The sequence below is a fragment of the Scyliorhinus torazame genome, chromosome 18, assembly GCF_047496885.1.
Source record: "Scyliorhinus torazame isolate Kashiwa2021f chromosome 18, sScyTor2.1, whole genome shotgun sequence".
Lineage (NCBI taxonomy): Eukaryota > Metazoa > Chordata > Chondrichthyes > Carcharhiniformes > Scyliorhinidae > Scyliorhinus > Scyliorhinus torazame.
Window position 1 is genome coordinate 168,268,717 of NC_092724.1, and position 22,588 is coordinate 168,291,304.

The 22,588-nt window shown below is 50.2% G+C and overlaps 2 protein-coding genes across 2 annotated transcripts in view; both read left to right on the top strand.

Moving 5' to 3' along the window:
- Window positions 1-17,923, top strand: part of pctp (phosphatidylcholine transfer protein) — a 94,492-nt gene extending 76,569 nt beyond the window's left edge. Inside the window, exons 6-7 of the transcript XR_011936288.1 lie at window positions 10,143-10,257; window positions 17,819-17,923. The gene's annotated coding sequence lies outside the window, so the exon portion shown is untranslated. The remainder of the gene's footprint in view (window positions 1-10,142; window positions 10,258-17,818) is intronic.
- Window positions 17,924-18,025: 102 nt separating this feature from the next.
- Window positions 18,026-22,588, top strand: part of ankfn1a (ankyrin repeat and fibronectin type III domain containing 1a) — a 347,506-nt gene continuing 342,943 nt past the window's right edge. The window contains exons 1-3 of the mRNA XM_072483882.1: window positions 18,026-18,141; window positions 18,782-18,914; window positions 20,784-20,930. Coding sequence (XP_072339983.1) covers window positions 18,790-18,914; window positions 20,784-20,930 — 272 coding nt within the window. The 5' untranslated portion in view covers window positions 18,026-18,141; window positions 18,782-18,789. The remainder of the gene's footprint in view (window positions 18,142-18,781; window positions 18,915-20,783; window positions 20,931-22,588) is intronic.

Here is a 22,588-nt window from a genome sequence, read left to right on the forward strand (position 1 = left end):
GGAGGTCGTTGTACATATTGGTACTAACGACATAGGCAGGAAGGGGCATGAGGTCCTGCAGCAGGAGTTCAGGGAGCTAGGCAGAAAGTTAAAAGACAGGACCTCGAGGGTTGTAATCTCGGGATTACTCCCCGTGCCACGTGCCAGTGAGGCTAGAAATAGGAAGATAGAGCAGACAAACACGTGGCTAAACAGCTGGTGTAGGAGGGAGGGTTTCCGTTATCTGGACCACTGGGAGCTCTTCCGGGGCAGGTGTGACCTGTATAAGATGGACGGGTTGCATCTAAACCGGAGAGGCATAAATATCCTGGCCGCGAGGTTTGCTAGTGTCACACGGGAGGGTTTAAAGTATGGCAGGGGGGTGGGCACGGGAGCAATAGGTCAGAAGGTGAGAGCATTGAGGGAGAACGAGGGAATAGGGACAGTGTGGCTCTGAGGCAGAGCAGACGGGGAGAAGTTGCTGAACACAGCGGGTCTGGTGGCCTGAAGTGCATATGTTTTAATGCAAGGAGCATTACGGGTAAGGCAGATGAACTTAGAGCTTGGATTACTACTTGGAACTATGATGTTGTTGCCATTACAGAGACCTGGTTGAGGGAAGGGCAGGATTGGCAGCTAAACGTTCCAGGATTTAGATGTTTCAGGCGGGATAGAGGGGGATGTAAAAGGGGAGGCGGAGTTGCGCTACTTGTTCGGGAGAATATCACAGCTATACAGCGAGAGGACACCTCAGAGGGCAGTGAGGCTATATGGGTAGAGATCAGGAATAAGAAGGGTGCAGTCACAATGTTGGGGGTATACTACAGGCCTCCCAACAGCCAGCGGGAGATAGAGGAGCAGATAGGTAGACAGATTTTGGAAAAGAGTAAAAACAACAGGGTTGTGGTGATGGGAGACTTCAACTTCCCCAATATTGACTGGGACTCACTTAGTGCCAGGGGCTTAGACGGGGCGGAGTTTGTAAGGAGCATCCAGGAGGGCTTCTTAAAACAATATGTAAACAGTCCAACTAGGGAAGGGGCGGTACTGGACCTGGTATTGGGGAATGAGCCCGGCCAGGTGGTAGATGTTTCAGTAGGGGAGCATTTTGGTAACAGTGACCACAATTCAGTAAGTTTTAAAGTACTGGTGGACAAGGATAAGAGTGGTCCGAGGATGAATGTGCTAAATTGGGGGAAGGCTGATTATAACAATATTAGGCGAGAACTGAAGAACATAGATTGGGGGCGGATGTTTGAGGGCAAATCAACATCTGACATGTGGGAGGCTTTCAAGTGTCAGTTGAAAGGAATACAGGACAGGCATGTTCCTGTGAGGAAGAAAGATAAATACGGCAATTTTCGGGAACCTTGGATGACGAGTGATATTGCCTCGTCAAAAAGAAAAAGGAGGCATTTGTCAGGGCTAAAAGGCTGGGAACAGACGAAGCCTGTGTGGCATATAAGGAAAGTAGGAAGGAACTTAAGCAAGGAGTCAGGAGGGCTAGAAGGGGTCATGAAAAGTCATTGGCAAATAGGGTTAAGGAAAATCCCAAGGCTTTTTACACGTACATAAAAAGCAAGAGGGTAGCCAGGGAAAGGGTTGGCCCACTGAAGGATAGGCAAGGGAATCTATGTGCGAAGCCAGAGGAAATGGGCGAGGTACTAAATGAATACTTTGCATCAGTATTCACCAAAGAGAAGGAATTGGTAGATGTTGAGTCTGGAGAAGGGGGTGTAGATAGCCTGGGTCACATTGTGATCCAAAAAGACGAGGTGTTGGGTGTCTTAAAAAATATTAAGGTAGATAAGTCCCCAGGGCCTGATGGGATCTACCCCAGAATACTGAAGGAGGCTGGAGAGGAAATTGCTGAGGCCTTGACAGAAATCTTTGGATCCTCGCTGTCTTCAGGGGATGTCCCGGAGGACTGGAGAATAGCCAATGTTGTTCCTCTGTTTAAGAAGGGTAGCAAGGATAATCCCGGGAACTACAGGCCGGTGAGCCTTACTTCAGTGGTAGGGAAATTACTGGAGAGAATTCTTCGAGACAGGATCTACTCCCATTTGGAAGCAAATGGATGTATTAGTGAGAGGCAGCACGGTTTTGTGAAGGGGAGGTCGTGTCTCACTAACCTGATAGAGTTTTTCGAGGAGGTCACTAAGATGATTGATGCAGGTACGGCAGTAGATGTTGTCTATATGGACTTCAGTAAGGCCTTTGACAAGGTCCCTCATGGTAGACTAGTACAAAAGGTGAAGTCACACGGGATCAGGGGTGAACTGGCAAGGTGGATACAGAACTGGCTAGGCCATAGAAGGCAGAGGGTAGCAATGGAGGGATGCTTTTCTAATTGGAGGGCTGTGACCAGTGGTGTTCCACAGGGATCAGTGTTGGGACCTTTGCTGTTTGTAGTATATATAAATGATTTGGAGGAAAATGTAACTGGTCTGATTAGTAAGTTTGCAGACGACACAAAGGTTGGTGGGATTGCGGATAGCGATGAGGACTGTCTGAGGATACAGCAGGATTTAGATTGTCTGGAGACTTGGGCGGAGAGATGGCAGATGGAGTTTAATCCGGAAAAATGTGAGGTAATGCATTTTGGAAGGGCTAATGCAGGTAGGGAATATACAGTGAATGGTAGAACCCTCAAGAGTATTGAAAATCAAAGAGATCTAGGAGTACAGGTCCACAGGTCATTGAAAGGGGCAACACAGGTGGAGAAGGTAGTCAAGAAGGCATACGGCATGCTTGCCTTCATTGGCCGGGGCATTGAGTATAAGAATTGGCAAGTCATGTTGCAGCTGTATAGAACCTTAGTTAGGCCACACTTGGAGTATAGTGTTCAATTCTGGTCGCCACACTACCAGAAGGATGTGGAGGCTTTAGAGAGGGTGCAGAAGAGATTTACCAGAATGTTGCCTGGTATGGAGGGCATAAGCTATGAGGAGCGGTTGAATAAACTCGGTTTGTTCTCACTGGAACGAAGGAGGTTGAGGGGCGACCTGATGGAGGTATACAAAATTATGAGGGGCATAGACAGAGTGGATAGTCAGAGGCTTTTCCCCAGGGTAGAGGGGTCAATAACTAGGGGGCATAGGTTTAAGGTGAGAGGGGCAAGGTTTAGAGTAGATGTACGAGGCAAGTTTTTTACGCAGAGGGTAGTGGGTGCCTGGAACTCGCTACCGGAGGAGGTAGTGGAAGCAGGGACGATAGGGACATTTAAGGGGCATCTTGACAAATATATGAATAGGATGGGAATAGAAGGATACGGACCCAGGAAGTGTAGAAGATTGTAGTTTAGTCGGGCAGTATGGTCGGCACGGGCTTGGAGGGCCGAAGGGCCTGTTCCTGTGCTGTACATTTCTTTGTTCTTTGTTTGTTTGTTGAGGGTAGGTCCGATCAAGGACAGTAGCGGGAGATTGTGTATTGAGTCTGAAGAGATAGGAGAGGTCTTGAATGAGTACTTTTCTTCTGTATTTACAAATGAGAGGGGCCATATTGTTGGAGAGGACAGTGTGAAACAGATTGGTAAGCTCGAGGAAATACTTGTTAGGAAGGAAGATGTGTTGGGCATTTTGAAAAACTTGAGGATAGACAAGTCCCCCGGGCCTGACGGGATATATCCAAGGATTCTATGGGAAGCAAGAGATGAAATTGCAGAGCCGTTGGCAATTATTTTTTCGTCCTCACTGTCAACAGGGGTGGTACCAGGGGATTGGAGAGTGGCGAATGTCGTGCCCCTGTTCAAAAAAGGAACTAGGGATAACCCTGGGAATTACAGGCCAGTTAGTCTTACTTCGGTGGTAGGCAAAGTAATGGAAAGGGTACTGAAGGATAGGATTTCTGAGCATCTGGAAAGACACTGCTTGATTAGGGATAGTCAGCACGGATTTGTGAGGGGTAGGTCTTGCCTTACAAATCTTATTGAATTCTTTGAGGAGGTGACCAAGCATGTGGATGAAGGTAAAGCAGTGGATGTAGTGTACATGGATTTTAGTAAGGCATTTGATAAAGTTCCCCATGGTAGGCTTCTGCACAAAGTAAGGAGGCATGGGATAGTGGGAAATTTGGCCAGTTGGATAACAAACTGGCTAACCGATAGAAGTCAGAGAGTGGTGGTGGATGGCAAATATTCAGCCTGGATCCCAGTTACCAGTGGTGTACCGCAGGGATCAGTTCTGGGTCCTCTGCTGTTTGTGATTTTCATTAATGACTTGGATGAGGGAGTTGAAGGGTGGGTCAGTAAATTTGCAGACGATACGAAGATTGGTGGAGTTGTGAATAGTAAGGAGGGCTGTTGTCGGCTGCAAAGAGACATAGATAGGATGCAGAGCTGGGCTGAGAAGTGGCAGATGGAGTTTAACCCTGAAAAGTGTGAGGTTGTCCATTTTGGAAGGACAAATATGAATGCGGAATACAGGGTTAACGGTAGAGTTCTTGGCATTGTGGAGGAGCAGAGAGACCTTGGGGTCTATGTTCATACATCTTTGAAAGTTGCCACTCAAGTGGATAGAGCTGTGAAGAAGGCCTATGGTGTGCTCGCGTTCATTAACAGAGGGATTGAATTTAAGAGCCGTGAGGTGATGATGCAGCTGTACAAAACTTTGGTAAGGCCACATTTGGAGTACTGTGTACAGTTCTGGTCGCCTCATTTTAGGAAGGATGTGGAAGCTCTGGAAAAGGTGCAAAGAAGATTTACCAGGATGTTGCCTGGAATGGAGAGTAGGTCTTACGAGGAAAGGTTGAGGGTGCTAGGCCTTTTCTCATTAGAGCGGAGAAGGATGAGGGGCGACTTGATAGAGGTTTATAAGATGATCAGGGGAATAGATAGAGTAGACAGTCAGAGACTTTTTCCCCAGGTGGAACACACCATTACAAGGGGACATAAATTTAAGGTGAAAGGTGGAAGATATAGGAGGGATATCAGAGGTAGGTTCTTTACCCAGAGAGTAGTGGGGGCATGGAATGCACTGCCTGTGGAAGTAGTTGAGTCGGAAACATTAGGGACCTTCAAGCAGCTGTTGGATAGGTACATGGATTACGGGAAAATGATATAGTGTAGATTTATTTGTTCTTAAGGGCAGCACGGTAGCATTGTGGATAGCACAATTGCTTCACAGATCCATGGTCCCAGGTTCGATTCCGGCTTGGGTCATTGTCTGTGCGGAGTCTGCACTTCCTCCCCGTGTCTGCGTGGGTTTCCTCCGGGTGCTCCGGTTTCCTCCCACAGTCCAAAGATGTGCGGGTTAGGTGAATTGGCCAATGATAAATTGCCCTTAATGTCCAAATTGCCCTTGGTGTTGGGTGGAGGTGTTGAGTTTGGGTAGGGTGCTCTTTCCAAGAGCCGGTGCAGACTCAAAGGGCCGAATGGCCTCCTTCTGCACTGTAAATTCAATGATAATCTATGATTAATCTAGGACAAAGGTTCGGCACAACATCGTGGGCCGAAGGGCCTGTTCTGTGCTGTATTTTCTTTGTTCTATGTTCTATAAGTCCGCAAAGTTCATAAATTAAGTCTCTGAGGTGGGCGACGAATTCTGGTAGACCGCCTCAAAGGTGGATCGAGAGCCGCCGGTTCAGGAGCGGACTGCGTCAGAGTCAGGGGGAGGCAGAGTGACAGGGAGCTCTGCATAGTCCATGGCAGGGTCAGCAGGAGGGCGAGGCGACAGTGGAGGATCACTTGGCGAGCGTGGAACGAGACAAAGGGCGCGTCGATTGCGGTGCAGAATAGAGCCATCCGGTAGATGAACCAGGAACGAGTGGGGGGCCACCTGCCGAAGGACAACAGCGGTTGCAGACCAGCCCCCATCCGGAAGATGGACGCGGACGTTGTCATCTGGAGCCAGAGCAGGGAGATCAGCTGCACGGGAGTCATTAGCCGCCTTGTGCTGTGCACAAGACAGCTGCATCCGGCGAAGGACCGGAACGCGATCGAGGTCTGGGACATGGATGGACGGCACCGTCATCCTCTGGGTACGACCCATGAGCAACTGGGCTGGCGACAGGCTAGTGGACAGCGGGGCGGACCGATAGGCTAGCAAGGCAAGGTGGAAATCGGACCCAGCATCGGCAGCCTTGCATGGGAGCCGTTTGACTATATGTACTCCCTTCTCCGCTTTGCCGTTGGATTGGGGGTACAGGGGACTGGATGTCACATGGGCAAAATGGTACCGCCTGACAAAGTTGGACCATTCCTGGCTGGCGAAGCAGGGGCCATTGTCCGACATAACTGTGAGCGGGATGCCGTGTCGAGCAAATGTTTCCTTACATGCACGAATGACGGCAGACGAGGTGATGTCGTGCAACCGTACCACCTCCAGGTAATTTGAAAAGTAGTCCACGATCAGGACAGTCTCTACCCAGCGCGTGGAACAGGTCGATGCCCACCTTGGTCCATGGTGACGTGACCAACTCATGGGGCTGCAGGGTCTCACGTGGTTGGGCCGGCTGGAAGCGCTGACAAGTGGGGCAGCTGAGCACTGTGTTGGCTATGTTCTCATTAATGCCGGGCCAGTACACTGCCTCTCGGGCCCGTCGGCGGCACTTCTCCACGCCAAGGTAGCCCTCGTGTAGTTGTTCCAGGACAAGTTGCCGCATGTTATGCGGGATGACAATGCGGTCCAGTTTTAGAAGAACCCCGTCTACTCCCGCCAGATCATCTCTGACATTATAGAACTGAGGACATTGGCCCTTGAGCCACCCGTCCGTTAGGTGGCGCTTGACACGCTGTAGCAAGGGGTCAGCCGCCGTCTCGCGGCGAATTTGGACGAGGCGTTCATCCGTGGCAGGTAGATTGGAGGCCGCGAATGTCACATGGGCGTCAAACTGGCAGACAAATCCTGTTGGGTCACATGGAGTGTTGACTGCCCTGGAGAGAGCGTCAGCAATGATGAGGTCTTTGCCTGGGGTGTATACCAGCTGGGAGTCATATTCTCGGAGCTTGAGAAGAATATGCTGGAGGCGAGGCGTCATGTCGTTCAAGTCTTTCTGTATTATATTGACCAGCGGGCGATGGTCGGTCTCGACGGTGAATTGAGGAAGTCCGTAGACATAATCGTGAAACTTAACTACACCGGTCAGAAGGCCCAGGCCCTCCTTTTCTATCTGCGCGTCGCGATGCTCTGTGGGGGTCATTGCACGTGACGCATATGCAATGGGGGCCCATGATGAAGCCTCATCACGTTGAAGGAGCACTGCCCCAATGCCGGATTGACTGGCATCAGTCAAAATTTTGGTCTCCTTTGCTGGACCAAAGAAAGCTAAGACCGGGGCCGTGGTCAGTTTTGCTTTGAGTTCTCTCCATTCGCGCTCGTGGGCAGGGAGCTGTTGGAAGTCTGTCGTCTTCCTGACCAGGTTCCTGAGAGCCGTGGTATGAGAGGCGAGGTTAGGGATGAATTTCCCTAAAAAATTGACCATGCCCAGAAATCGGAGGACCGCCTTCTTGTCCTCTGGTGTTTTCACAGCTGTGATGGCAGCTACGTCTGAATACGCGCTGGAGGCGACTAACATGCTCCTGCAGGGTGGTGGACCAAATGATTATGTCATCGACATAGACACGAACACCTTCAATGCCTTCCATCATTTGTTCCATAATCCTATGGAACACTTCTGATGCAGAGATGATCCCGAACGGCATCCTGTTGTAACAATATCTGCCAAAGGGGGTATTAAATGTGCAAAGTTTCCTGCTGGATTTATCGAGCTGGATTTGCCAGAATCCTTTTGAGGCTTCGAGTTTGGTGAAGAGCTTGGCGCGAGCCATCTCACATGTGAGCTCTTCGCGCTTGGGAATTGGATAATGCTGTCTCATGATATTGCGATTTAGACCCTTGGGATCAATGCAAATTCTCAATTCGCCGGAAGGCTTTTTTACACACACCATGGAACTGACCCAGTCGGTCGGTTCCGTGACTTTGGAAATCACTCCTTGGTTCTGGAGGTCCTGCAGCTGCTGCTTGAGGCGGTCCTTAAGGGGTGCTGGGACCCTGCGAGGTGCGTGCACCACAGGCGTGGCATTCGGTTTTAATAAAATCTTGTAGGTGTACGAGAGCGTGCCCATGCCCTCGAAGACTTCGTGGTGCTGGTTGATAATGGCGTCGAGCTGTGCCCTGAAGTCGATGTCCTGAAAGGCAGATGCGTCAGCAGGAGAAAGAGAGTGAACTCTCTGAACTAGCTTCAACAGCTTGCATGCCTGCGCGCCATGCAGGGAGGCTTTCGAGGAGCCCACAATTTCAAAGGGAAGGATGGTTTTGCGTGACTTGTGCGTCACTTCGATCTGCCACGAGCCGCTGGCAGCAATGGCATTGCCATTATAATCTAATAGCTGGCAGGCTGATGGGAGGATGGCTGGTTTGACACAAAGTCTTTGGTGGTCAGACCGCGCAATGAGATTGGCGGAGGCACCAGTGTCCAGGCGTATTTGTATTTGGGACCGGTTGACCGTAAGGGTGGCACATAACTCACCGTCTGGATCGATGCTGTATACCGATAGAGGCTGGATTCTTTGCTTCGGGGACACCCTGTTTTTTGTAACGATACCGATTCGAAAAGGTGCCTTCGGGTCCTCGGTGTCAATATCGAGTACTCGGTCCGCATCGGACTCGGTGACCGTGGGTTGAATGGCCCGGACATTCCTGCGAGGCTGGCCGGAGCGATACGAATTGGCTGGCCGATCTGCATGGATCTGCAGAAAGCAGCATAGTGTCCAAGTTTGCCACATCTCGGGCATTGTCGGGATTTGGCAGGGCATTGCCGCTTTAAGTGGGCGGAGCCACAGTTGCCGCACATTGTAGCGTCAGTACGTTCACTGTGCCACCGCGCATGCGCGTTGCGGCCGTATGTGGTGCGCGCCTGCGCAGTACGTTCGTCAATGTCGCCGTCCCCTCGTTCGGTGCGCACAAGCGCGGGAGTCCACGAAAAACGCGCGAAATGGCCGCCATCATCCAGGCTGAGGCCCTGGAGTTGCTCGATTGCTTGGACCCGTTCTGCCTCGTGGGGACCTTGCCGCGGCATTTCAGCCGCTTGGATGTGGGAATACCGACTAATGGCGTGTTCGTGTAGCACGCAGGTCTCGATGGCGGTCGCTAGGGTGAGCTGCTTTACCTTGAGGAGCTGCTGTCGTAGGGAGTCCGACTGAACACCGAAAACGATCTGGTCGCGTATCATGGAGTCGGAGGTGGGCCCGTAATTACAGGACTGCGCAAGGATGCAGAGGTGGGTGAGAAAGGACTGGAAAGGTTCATCCTTACCCTGCAAACGCTGTTGGAGTACATAGCGCTCGAAACTTTCATTCACCTCGATGTTGCAGTCAGTGTCAGACTTGAGGAGGACCGTCTTGAATTTTGAATTATCTTCATCATCAGCAAAGGTGAGAGAATTGAAAATGTGGATCGCAAGTTTCCCGGCCGCGGATAGGAAGAGACCGATCTTCTTGGTGTCCGAGGCATCTTCCCGGTCTGTGGCTTCAAGGTAGAGCTGGAAGCGTTGTTTGAATATCTTCCAGTTGGCCCCCAGGTTATCGGTGATGAGGAGCGGCGACGGCGGGCGGACGCTGTCCATGTTGCAGGATGGCTGTATGCTGGTGGAAGGCAGATCACTTGCAGGTAGGTCTAAGAAATTCTAACATCCCTCAACTCCTGGTACCATGATGTGTTGGGTGCTCTGGATCCGTGGAACACATACAGGCCACCAACACTTAAAATAGTACAACACTATTTTATTAAGTTAGAAAGTGTTGAACATACTTTCACTGTGGGTTAACACGATGTTCGATTAAACTAAAGACCTATGCCTGTCCGAACCAGTCTATGCACTCAGCACATGGTGAGGACCTGTGCTGTAAGCTGTAAGCTCTGTCCTTGTAGGAGGCTGCAACCCAAATGAGCGGGAACTCTGATGCCCCCTGTCTTTATAGTGAGTGTGCTCTAACTGGTGATTGGCTGCGGTGTTGTGTGTGTTGATTGGTCCCACTGTGTGTCCATCAGTGTGTGTGTCTGCCCCATGATATACTGGTGTATATTGTGACAGTGTCCATCTAGACTGGCTCAGCATCTGCGTGCGCGGTCTTTGGAAAATTAGTAGATATAGGGGCTTTTCACATTAACTTCATTTGAAGCCTACTTGTGACAATAAGCGATTTTCATATGTTTCTCACACCACAGCTCGGCCCAGAGACCTTGCTGTAACTGATTAGCTGATACATTCTCATTGCTGAATATACTGGAATTCATCATGTGAAACATTGACTGGAACAATGTCTGGATTCCGACAGCCAAGGTACTTTTAATAATTTTTACCTCTCTGCTACATGCATTCAATTAGCACCTAAAACAGTGAATAAGTCAATACTCAACAATAGTCAACCCCACAACCCTCACTGCAACATTGATACACCCCACACTGTAAGACGGATTCCTCCCCCAGCCCTCACTGTGACACTGATATACCCCACACCCCTCACTGTAACACTCTGAAATACCCCACACCCCTCACTGTAACACTGATATACCCCACACCCCTCACTGTAACACTGATATACCCCACACCCTTCACTGTAACACTCTGAAATACCCCACACCCCTCACTGTAACACTCTGATATACCCCACACCCCTCACTGTAACACTGATATACCCCACACCCCTCACTGTAACACTGATATACTCCACAGCTCTCACTGTAACACTGATATACCCCACACCCCTCACTGTAACACTCTGATATACCCCACACCCCTCACTGTAACACTCTGATACACCCTACACCCCTCACTGTAACACTCTGATACACCCTACACCCCTCACTGTAACACTCTGATATACCCCACACCCCTCACTGTAACACTCTGATACACCCTACACCCCTCACTGTAACACTCTGATATACCCCACACCCCTCACTGTAACACTCTGATATATCCCACACCCCACACTGTAACACTGATATAGCCCACACCCCTCACTGTAACACTCTGATACACCCTACACCCCTCACTGTAACACTCTGATATATCCCACACCCCGCACTGTAACACTGATATAGCCCACACCCCTCACTGTAACACTGATATACCCCCCAGCCCTCACTGTAACACTCTGATATACCCCACACCCCTCACTGTAACACTCTGATATAGCCCACACCCCTCACTGTAACACTCTGATATACTCCACAGCTCTCACTGTAACACTCTGATATACCCCACACCACTCACTGTAACACTGATATACCCCACACCCCTCACTGTAACACTCTGATACACCCTACACCCCTCACTGTAACACTCTGATATATCCCACACCCTGCACTGTAACACTGATATACCCCACACCCCTCACTGTTACACTCTGATATACCCCACACCACTCACTGTAACACTGATATACCCCACACCCCTCGCTGTAACACTCTGATATACCCCACACCACTCACTGTAACTCTGATGTACCCCACACCCCTCACTGTAACACTCTGATATATCCCACACCCCTCACTGTAACACTCTGATATACACCACACCCCTCACTGTAACACTCTGATATACTCCACAGCTCTCACTGTAACACTCTGATATACCCCACACCCCTCACTGTAACACTTTGATATACACCACACCCCTCACTGTAACACTCTGATATACCCCACACCCGTCACTGTAACACACTGATATACCCCACACGCCTCACTGTAACACTCTGATATACCCCACACCCCTCACTGTAACACTCTGATATGCCCCACACCCCTCACTGTAACACTCTGATATATCCCACACTCCTCACTGTAACACTGATATACCCCACACCCCTCACTGTAACATTCTGATATATCCCACACCCCTCACTGTAACACTCTGATATACCCCACACCCCTCACTATGACACTGTGATACCCCACACCCCTCCCTGTAACAATCTGATATACCCCACACCCTTCACTGTAACACACTGATCTACCCCACACCCCTCACTGTAACACTGATATACCCCACACCCATCCCTGTACCACTCTGATATACCCCACACTCCTCCCTGTAACACTCTGATATATCCCACACCCCTCACTGTAACACAGTGATTTACCCCACACCCCTCACTGTAACACTCTGATATACCCCACAATCCTCACTGTAACACTCTGATGTACCCCACACCCCTCACTGTAACACAGTGATATACCCCACACCCCTCACTGTAACACTGATATACCCCACACCCCTCACTGTAACACTCTGATATACCCCACACCCCTCACTGTAACACTCTGATATACCCCACACCCCTCACTGTAACACTCTGATATACCCCACACCCCTCACTGTAACACTCCGATATACCCCACACCCCTCACTGTAACACAGTGATATACCCCACGCCCCGCACTGTAATACACTGATATACCCCACACCCCTCACTGTTACACTCTGATATACCCCACACCCTCACTGTAACACTGATATACCCCACACCCCTCACTGTAATACACTGATATATACCCCTGACTGTAACACTCTGATATACCCCACACCCCTCACTGTAACACTCTGATATACCCCACACTCCTTACTGTAATACAGTGATATACCCCACACCCCTCACTGTAACACTGATATACCCCACACCCCGCACTGTAACACTGATATACCCCACACCCCTCACTGTAACACTCTGATGTACCCCACACCCCTCACTGTAACACAGTGATATACCCCACACCCCTCACTGTAACACTCTGATATACCCACACCCCTCACTGTAACACTCTGATATACCCCACACCCCTCACTGTAACACTCTGATATACCCCACACCCCTCACTGTAACACTCTGATATACCCCACACCCCTCACTGTTACACTCTGATATACCTCACACCCCTCACTGTAACACTGATATACCCCACACCCCTCACTGTACCACTGATATACCCCACACCCCTCACTGTAACACTCTGATTTACCCCACACCCCTCACTGTAACACTGATATACCCCACACCCCTCACTGTAACACTCTGATAAACCCCACACACCTCACTGTAACACTGATATACCCCACACCCCTCACTGTAACACTGATATACCCCACACCCCTCACTGTAACACTCTGATATACCCCACACCCCTCACTGTAACACTCTGATATACCCCACACCCCTCACTGTAACACTGATATACCCCACACCCCTCACTGTAACACTCTGATATACCCCACACCCCTCACTGTAACACTCTGATATACCCCACACCCCTCACTGTAACTCTCTGATATACCCCACACCCCGCACTGTAACACTGATATACCCACACCCCTCACTGTAACACTCTGATATACCCCACACCCCTCACTGTAACACTGATATACCCCACACCCCTCACTGTAACACTGATATACCCCACACCCCTCACTGTAACACTCTGATATACCCCACACCCCTCACTGTAACACTGATATACCCCACACCCCTCACTGTAACACTGATATACCCCACACCCCTCACTGTAACACTCTGATATACCCCACACCCCTCACTGTAACACTCTGATATACCCCACACCCCTCACTGTAACACTCTGATATACCTCACACCCCTCACTGTAACACTGATATACCCCACACCCCTCACTGTAACACTCTGATATACCCACACCCCTCACTGTAACACTGATATATCCCACACCCCTCACTGTCACACTGATATACCCCACACCCCTCACTGTAACACTCTGATATACCCACACCCCTCACTGTAACACTGATATACCCACACCCCTCACTGTAACACTCTGATATACCCCACACCCCTCACTGTAACACTGATATACCCACACCCCTCACTGTAACACTCTGATATACCCCACACCCCTCACTGTAACACTCTGATATACCCCACACCCCTCACTGTAACACTCTGATATACCCCACACCCCTCACTGTAACTCTCTGATATACCCCACACCCCTCACGGTAACACTCTGATATACCCCACACCCCTCACTGTAACACTCTGATATACCCCACACCCCTCACTGTAACTCTCTGATATACCACACACCCCTCACTGTAACACTGATATACCCACACCCCTCACTGTAACACTCTGATATACCCCACACCCCTCACTGTAACACTGATATACCCCACACCCCTCACTGTAACACATTGATATACCCCACACCCCTCACTGTAACACTCTGATATACCCCACACCCCTCACTGTAACACTCTGATATACCCCACACCCCTCACTGTAACACTCTGATAGACCCCTCACTGTAACACTCTGATATACCCCACACCCCTCACTGTAACACTGATATACCCACACCCCTCACTGTAACACTGATATACCCCACACCCCTCACTGTAACACTGATATACCCCACACCCCTCACTGTTACACTCTGATATACCCCACACCCCTCACTGTAACACTCTGATATACCCCACACCCCTCACTGTAACACTGATATACCCCACACCCCTCACTGTAACACTGATATACCCCACACCCCTCACTGTAACACTCTGATATACCCCACACCCCTCACTGTAACACTGATATACCCCACACCCCTCACTGTAACAGATATACCCCACACCCCTCACCGTAACTCTGATATACCCCTCACCCCTCACTGTAACACTCTGATATACCCCACACCCCTCACTGTAACACTGATATACCCCACACCCCTCACTGTAACACTCTGATATACCCCACACCCCTCACTGTAACAGTGATATACCCCACACCCCTCACTGTAACACTCTGATATACCCCACACCCCTCACTGTAACACTGATATACACCACACCCCTCACTGTAACACTGATATACCCCACACCCCTCACTGTTACACTCTGATATACCCCACACCCCGCACTGTAACACTCTGATATACCCCACACCCCTCACTGTAACACTCTGATATACCCCACACCCCTCACTGTAACACTCTGATATACCCCACACCCCGCACTGTAACACTCTGATATACCCCACACCCCTCACTGTAACACTGATATACCCCACACCCCTCACTGTAACACTGATATACCCCACACCCCTCACTGTAACACTCTGATATACCCCACACCCCTCACTGTAACACTGATATACCCCACACCCCTCACTGTAACAGATATACCCCACACCCCTCACTGTAACAGATATACCCCACACCCCTCACCGTAACTCTGATATACCCCACACCCCTCACTGTAACACTCTGATATACCCCACACCCCTCACTGTAACACTCTGATATACCCCACACCCCTCACTGTAACACTCCGATATACCCCACACCCCTCACTGTAACACTCTGATATACCCCACACCCCTCACTGTAACACTGATATACCCCACACCCCTCACTGTAACACTGATATACCCCACACCCCTCACTGTAACACTGATATACCCCACACCCCTCACTGTAACACTGATATACCCCACACCCCTCACTGTAACGCTGAGATACCCCACACCCCTCACTGTAACACTCTGATATACCCCACACCCCTCACTGTAACACTGATATACCCCACACCCCTCACTGTAACACTCTGATATACCCACACCCCTCACTGTAACACTGATATACCCCACACCCCTCACTGTAACACTCTGATATACCCACACCCCTCACTGTAACACTCTGATATACCCCACACCCCTCACTGTAACACTGATATAACCCACACCCCTCACTGTAACACTCCGATATACCCCACACCCCTCACTGTAACACTCTGATATACCCCACACCCCTCACTGTAACACTGATATACCCCACACCCCTCACTGTAACACTGATATACCCCACACCCCTCACTGTAACACTGATATACCCCACACCCCTCACTGTAACGCTGATATACCCCACACCCCTCACTGTAACACTCTGATATACCCCACACCCCTCACTGTAACACTGATATACCCACACCCCTCACTGTAACACTGATATACCCCACACCCCTCACTGTAACACTGATATACCCCACACCCCTCACTGTTACACTCTGATATACCCCACACCCCTCACTGTAACACTCTGATATACCCCACACCCCTCACTGTAACACTGATATACCCCACACCCCTCACTGTAACACTGATATACCCCACACCCCTCACTGTAACACTCTGATATACCCCACACCCCTCACTGTAACACTGATATACCCCACACCCCTCACTGTAACAGATATACCCCACACCCCTCACCGTAACTCTGATATACCCCTCACCCCTCACTGTAACACTCTGATATACCCCACACCCCTCACTGTAACACTGATATACCCCACACCCCTCACTGTAACACTCTGATATACCCCACACCCCTCACTGTAACAGTGATATACCCCACACCCCTCACTGTAACACTCTGATATACCCCACACCCCTCACTGTAACACTGATATACACCACACCCCTCACTGTAACACTGATATACCCCACACCCCTCACTGTTACACTCTGATATACCCCACACCCCGCACTGTAACACTCTGATATACCCCACACCCCTCACTGTAACACTCTGATATACCCCACACCCCTCACTGTAACACTCTGATATACCCCACACCCCGCACTGTAACACTCTGATATACCCCACACCCCTCACTGTAACACTGATATACCCCACACCCCTCACTGTAACACTGATATACCCCACACCCCTCACTGTAACACTCTGATATACCCCACACCCCTCACTGTAACACTGATATACCCCACACCCCTCACTGTAACAGATATACCCCACACCCCTCACTGTAACAGATATACCCCACACCCCTCACCGTAACTCTGATATACCCCACACCCCTCACTGTAACACTCTGATATACCCCACACCCCTCACTGTAACACTCTGATATACCCCACACCCCTCACTGTAACACTCCGATATACCCCACACCCCTCACTGTAACACTCTGATATACCCCACACCCCTCACTGTAACACTGATATACCCCACACCCCTCACTGTAACACTGATATACCCCACACCCCTCACTGTAACACTGATATACCCCACACCCCTCACTGTAACACTGATATACCCCACACCCCTCACTGTAACGCTGAGATACCCCACACCCCTCACTGTAACACTCTGATATACCCCACACCCCTCACTGTAACACTGATATACCCCACACCCCTCACTGTAACACTCTGATATACCCACACCCCTCACTGTAACACTGATATACCCCACACCCCTCACTGTAACACTCTGATATACCCACACCCCTCACTGTAACACTCTGATATACCCGACACCCCTCACTGTAACACTGATATAACCCACACCCCTCACTGTAACACTCCGATATACCCCACACCCCTCACTGTAACACTCTGATATACCCCACACCCCTCACTGTAACACTGATATACCCCACACCCCTCACTGTAACACTGATATACCCCACACCCCTCACTGTAACACTGATATACCCCACACCCCTCACTGTAACGCTGATATACCCCACACCCCTCACTGTAACACTCTGATATACCCCACACCCCTCACTGTAACACTGATATACCCCACACCCCTCACTGTAACACTCTGATATACCCACACCCCTCACTGTAACACTGATATACCCCACACCCCTCACTGTAACACTGATATACCCCACACCCCTCACTGTAACACTGATATACCCCACACCCCTCACTGTAACACTGATATACCCCTCACTGTAACACTTGGATACTCCACAGGAAGCCGATCTGAGTTGCAGCGTAGCTGTGGTTGGGAATGTTTCTTTATTCCGCTGTTTTTGATGGACACGTGTCTTTCATTAGGAATTTTCATCCTTCACTTGAAATGACATCAGGAATGACATCAATGTTACAGGAAGTGGAGCGATTCTGAGCAATGCCTCCGCGGAGCGAGGATAATCATATCCAGATTGCAGCTCCTCCCCAGGATAAATCTGGGATACAAGCTGGTTTCAGCTTGAAGGACTTTGGCAGCCCCGCTTAATATCATATTGACGGAACTCTCCTGTGGAACAAAATCACTCAAACTGCAAGAACGGTCTCTCTGTGACTTCCTGGTCACGTCAACAGGAATATCCTCACCAGCTTTCTGACCCCTTCGACAGTGAGGGACAGACGGCCCAATGGTAAATGATTATTCAGTCTTCTGCCTGTGCTTTATATGTTCACTGGGGCATGTAGTCCTTGTCTGGGAATCGTTTAGAAACAGAAACTCTCTGGACTTTGCCAGTGAACTCACCAGGAACAATGTTGACTGGAACCCTTTGTTACACACCGCCTCCACTATCACAATCAACCGCCATGTTGGTAAAGGTAAAGTTTAATTCCCTGGTGATGTCAGAGGATATAAACCTCCCAATTCTGTACAACTTGGTGTAGTTTAACTCCATTGATATAATCAATACTCTCAAATCTCTAAAAGGGGGAATATTCTCATTAATCTGTGCTGTACATAGAGATACTCTTACCAGGACTGAAGGGGAATATTCTCTTTAATTCTCTGTAACACTCTGTAACAGAGAGACAGTGTTACAGCGAGCAAAGAGGACTATACATCTGATTCTAGATGATGCTGAGAGACAGATTAATGAGATTAGGAGGAATATCTCTTTCAGAGAGAGGTGCAGGGATTATGGGCTGAATGGCCTTCACCTGTGCTGTAAAGTGTTTTGATTAAATTTGCACCAATCGTCTCAACATAGTAAAGATTGTGTCTCCATATTGACCTTCTTGTGTCCCAATATTGACCGTCTTCACTTCCTGCAGATGATATCATGAAAATGTTTGTTGGTGAAGGAGTGAAGTTGCCGTTCAGTCTGAAAGAAGAAAGCAGTGGCTGTGAGTGGACAACACAGGGGAAGGCAGATTGGCTCGATGGCCAGCAGATAGGAGATGAAAGGTAAGGGATGCTGGGAAATGCCTCGAGATGCTGGCTCCTCACTGACAATTATTTAATGGCAGGCCGGTTACAGTGGGACTAATGTCCGTGATACCATGCTGATCTACCATAAATCACAGCATATTAGTCAGCTTTTCAACACAAAGAACCCTTCCAACAATGGTGTGACGTATATGCGGAGCATAAACAGTGAAACCGGCGGTGTTGGGGGTCACCATTTTGGAATTTGAAAAAAAATTACAACAGTAATTCAAATTAAATCAACGTGACATGTTTTATAGAATGGATTAAGTCTGCAAGGATACTGTTAACCATAATCAAAATATTCTAAAACCATCACATTTATCTGACAGAGTTGATCAAGTTAATAGTGAGTGGTTTTAGCTGCAGCACCCCCGTAAGGAGCTCACTCCGGATCAGACACGGTGCTTCCGGTTTCTCCCTCCACAACAAATCATCTTCCTCGACAAATTAGATAGTCCACGTTTTCTGAACCATCTGATGAAAGTTTGTGCATTAATATTCACCGGCTAGTTGGTCTAGGGGTAAGATTCTTGCTTCGGGGGTCGTGCTCTGCGAATTTGTGAGAGGTCCAGGGTTCAAATCCCAGACGAGCCTTTTGATGTTATTCCGTTATTGGCCAAGCCACAGATTTTGTTCATTGTGCGCGGCACGGTAGCACAGTGGTTAGCACTGTTGCTTCAAGCGCCAGGGATCCGGGTTCGATTCCCAGCTTGGGTCACTGTCTGCCTGCACGTTCACCCTGGGTTTGCACTCGTCTGCGTGGGTTTCCTCCGGGTGCTCCGGTTTCCTCCCACAAGTCCCGAAAGACGTGCTGTTGGTGAATTGGACATTCTGAATTCTCCCTCTGTGTACCCGAACAGGCGCCGGAATGTGGCGACTAGGGGCTTTTCACAGTAACTTCATTGCAGTGTTAATGTAAGCCTACTTGTGATAATAAATATTATTGGAAAGATTATTAAATTAATAGCACCCCACGGTTTGATGGCAAAACCATAGGAAACATCAAGCTGGGCAGCAGGCATATTTCCACTCCCGCACAGACCGATCCCGCACAGACCGATCCCGCACAGACCGATCCCGCGCAGACCGATCCCGTGCAGACCGATCCCGTGCAGACCGATCCCGCGCAGACCGATCCCGCGCAGACCGATCCCGCGCAGACCGATCCCGCGCAGACCGATCCCGCGCAGACCGATCCCGCGCAGACCGATCCCGCGCAGACCGATCCCGCGCAGACCGATCCCGCGCAGACCGATCCCGCGCAGACCGATCCCGCGCAGACCGATCCCGCGCAGACCGATCCCGCGCAGACCGATCCCGCGCAGACCGATCCCGCGCAGACCGATCCCGCGCAGACCGATCCCGCGCAGACCGATCCCGCGCAGACCGATCCCGCGCAGACCGATCCCGCGCAGACCGATCCCGCGCAGACCGATCCCGCGCAGACCGATCCCGCGCAGACCGATCCCGCGCAGACCGATCCCGCGCAGACCGATCCCGCGCAGACCGATCCCGCGCAGACCGATCCCGCGCAGACCGATCCCGCGCAGACCGATCCCGCGCAGACCGATCCCGCGCAGACCGATCCCGTAAAGACCGATCACGTAAAGACCGATTCCGTACAGGCCGATCTTGCACAGACCGATCCCGTATAGACCGATCCCGCACAGACCGATCCCGCACAGACCGATCCCGCACAGACCCATCCCACATAGGCTGCTCCTGCAAAAACTGATCCTGTGCTGGTCCTGTGCAGACCGATTGCACAGGGCGAACACGCACAGAAATGATTGGTCATCGAGTTACTGGGATTGTGTAATTTGATTTGTTCCTTCACGTTCACAGGATGCTGGAGATGTTGAGCCAGGTGAGACTGACGGAGGTAGAGACCTGGTTATGCACCCCCTCACCAGTCTTGCCACGACGGCAGATGACTCCCGCACACATTGTACGGCCAAAGCACACCACGGCATCTTCGGATCCGCCCGGCAGGTATGTGTCAGGATGTGGCTGATCTCCCGATAATTCCTGTGTTGACAGCTTCAATTGTATCTGCCTATATGGTACCAAGTTTGAATAACAAAACAGCACTCCCCCAGTACTGCCCCTCTGACAGTGCGGCACTCCCTCAGTACTGACCCTCTGACAGTGCGGCACTCACTCAGTACTGACCCTCTGACAGTGCAGCACTCCTTCAGTACTGACCCTCTGACAGTGCAGCACTACCTCAGCACTGACCCTCTGACAGTGCGGCACTCCCTCAGTACTGACCCTCTGACAGTGCAGCATTCCCTCAGTACTGACCCTCTGACAGTGCAGCACTCCCTCAGTACTGACCCTCTGACAGTGCAGCATTCCCTCAGTACTGACCCTCTGACAGTGCAGCATTCCCTCAGTACTGACCCTCTGACAGTGCAGCGCTCCCTCAGTACTGACCCTCTGACAGTGCGGCACTCCCTCAGTACTGACCCTCTGACAGTGCAGCACTCCCTCAGTACTGACCCTCTGACAGTGCAGCATTCCCTCAGTACTGACCCTCTGACAGTGCTGCGCTCCTTCAGTACTGACCCTCTGACAGTGCGGCACTCCCTCAGTACTGACCCTCTGACAGTGCTGCGCTCCTTCAGTACTGACCCTCTGACAGTGCGGCACTCCCTCAGTACTATCCCTCTGACAGTGCAGCATTCCCTCAGTATGGACCCTCTGACAGTGCGGCACTCCCTCAGTACTGAGCCTCTAACAGTGCAGCATTCCCTCCGTACTGCCCCTCTGACAGTGCAGCACTCCCTCAGCACTGACCCTCTGACAGTGCAGCACTCCCTCAGTGAATTGGCCTCCACAGTCTTCTGCGGCAAAGAATTCCACAGAGTCACCACCCTCTGGCTGAAAAAATTCCTCCTCATCTCAGTTTAAAAGGATCGACCCTTTAGTCTGAGATGGTGTCCTCTGCTTTCAGTTTTTCCGACAAGTGGAAACATCCTCTCCATGTCCACTCTATCCAGACCTCGCAGTGCAGCGCTCCCACAGTACTGACCCTCTGACAGTGCAGCACTCCCTCAGTACTGACCCTCTGACAGTGCGGCACTCCCTCAGTACTGACTCTCTGATAGTGCTGCACTCCCTCAGTACTGACCTTCTGACAGTGCGGCACTCCCTCAGTACTGATCCTCTGACAGTGCAGCACTCCCTCAGTACTGACCCTCCGACAATGCGGCACTCCCTCAGTACTGACCCTCTGACAGTGCGGCACTCCCTCAGTACTGACCCTCTGACAGTGCAGCACTTCCTCAGTACTGACCCTCTGACAGTGCGGCACTTCCTCAGTACTGACCCTCTGACAGTGCAGCACTCCCTCAGTACTAACCCTCTGACAGTGCAGCACTCCCTCAGTACTTTTTTTTTTCATTGTAAACTGAATTTATTATAATCTTAAAAGATTTGGTACCCCTATTGGCACACATTTACTGTAATCTGAATTGATTATAATCTTTAGATTTTGGACCCTTATTGGCACACTTTTTTTAAAAAAAAATATTTTATTGAAAATTTTTGGTCAACCATCACAGTACATTGTGTATCCTTTACACAATAATATAACAGTATAAATAACAATGACCTGTTTTATAAACAAAGAATAAATAATATATAAC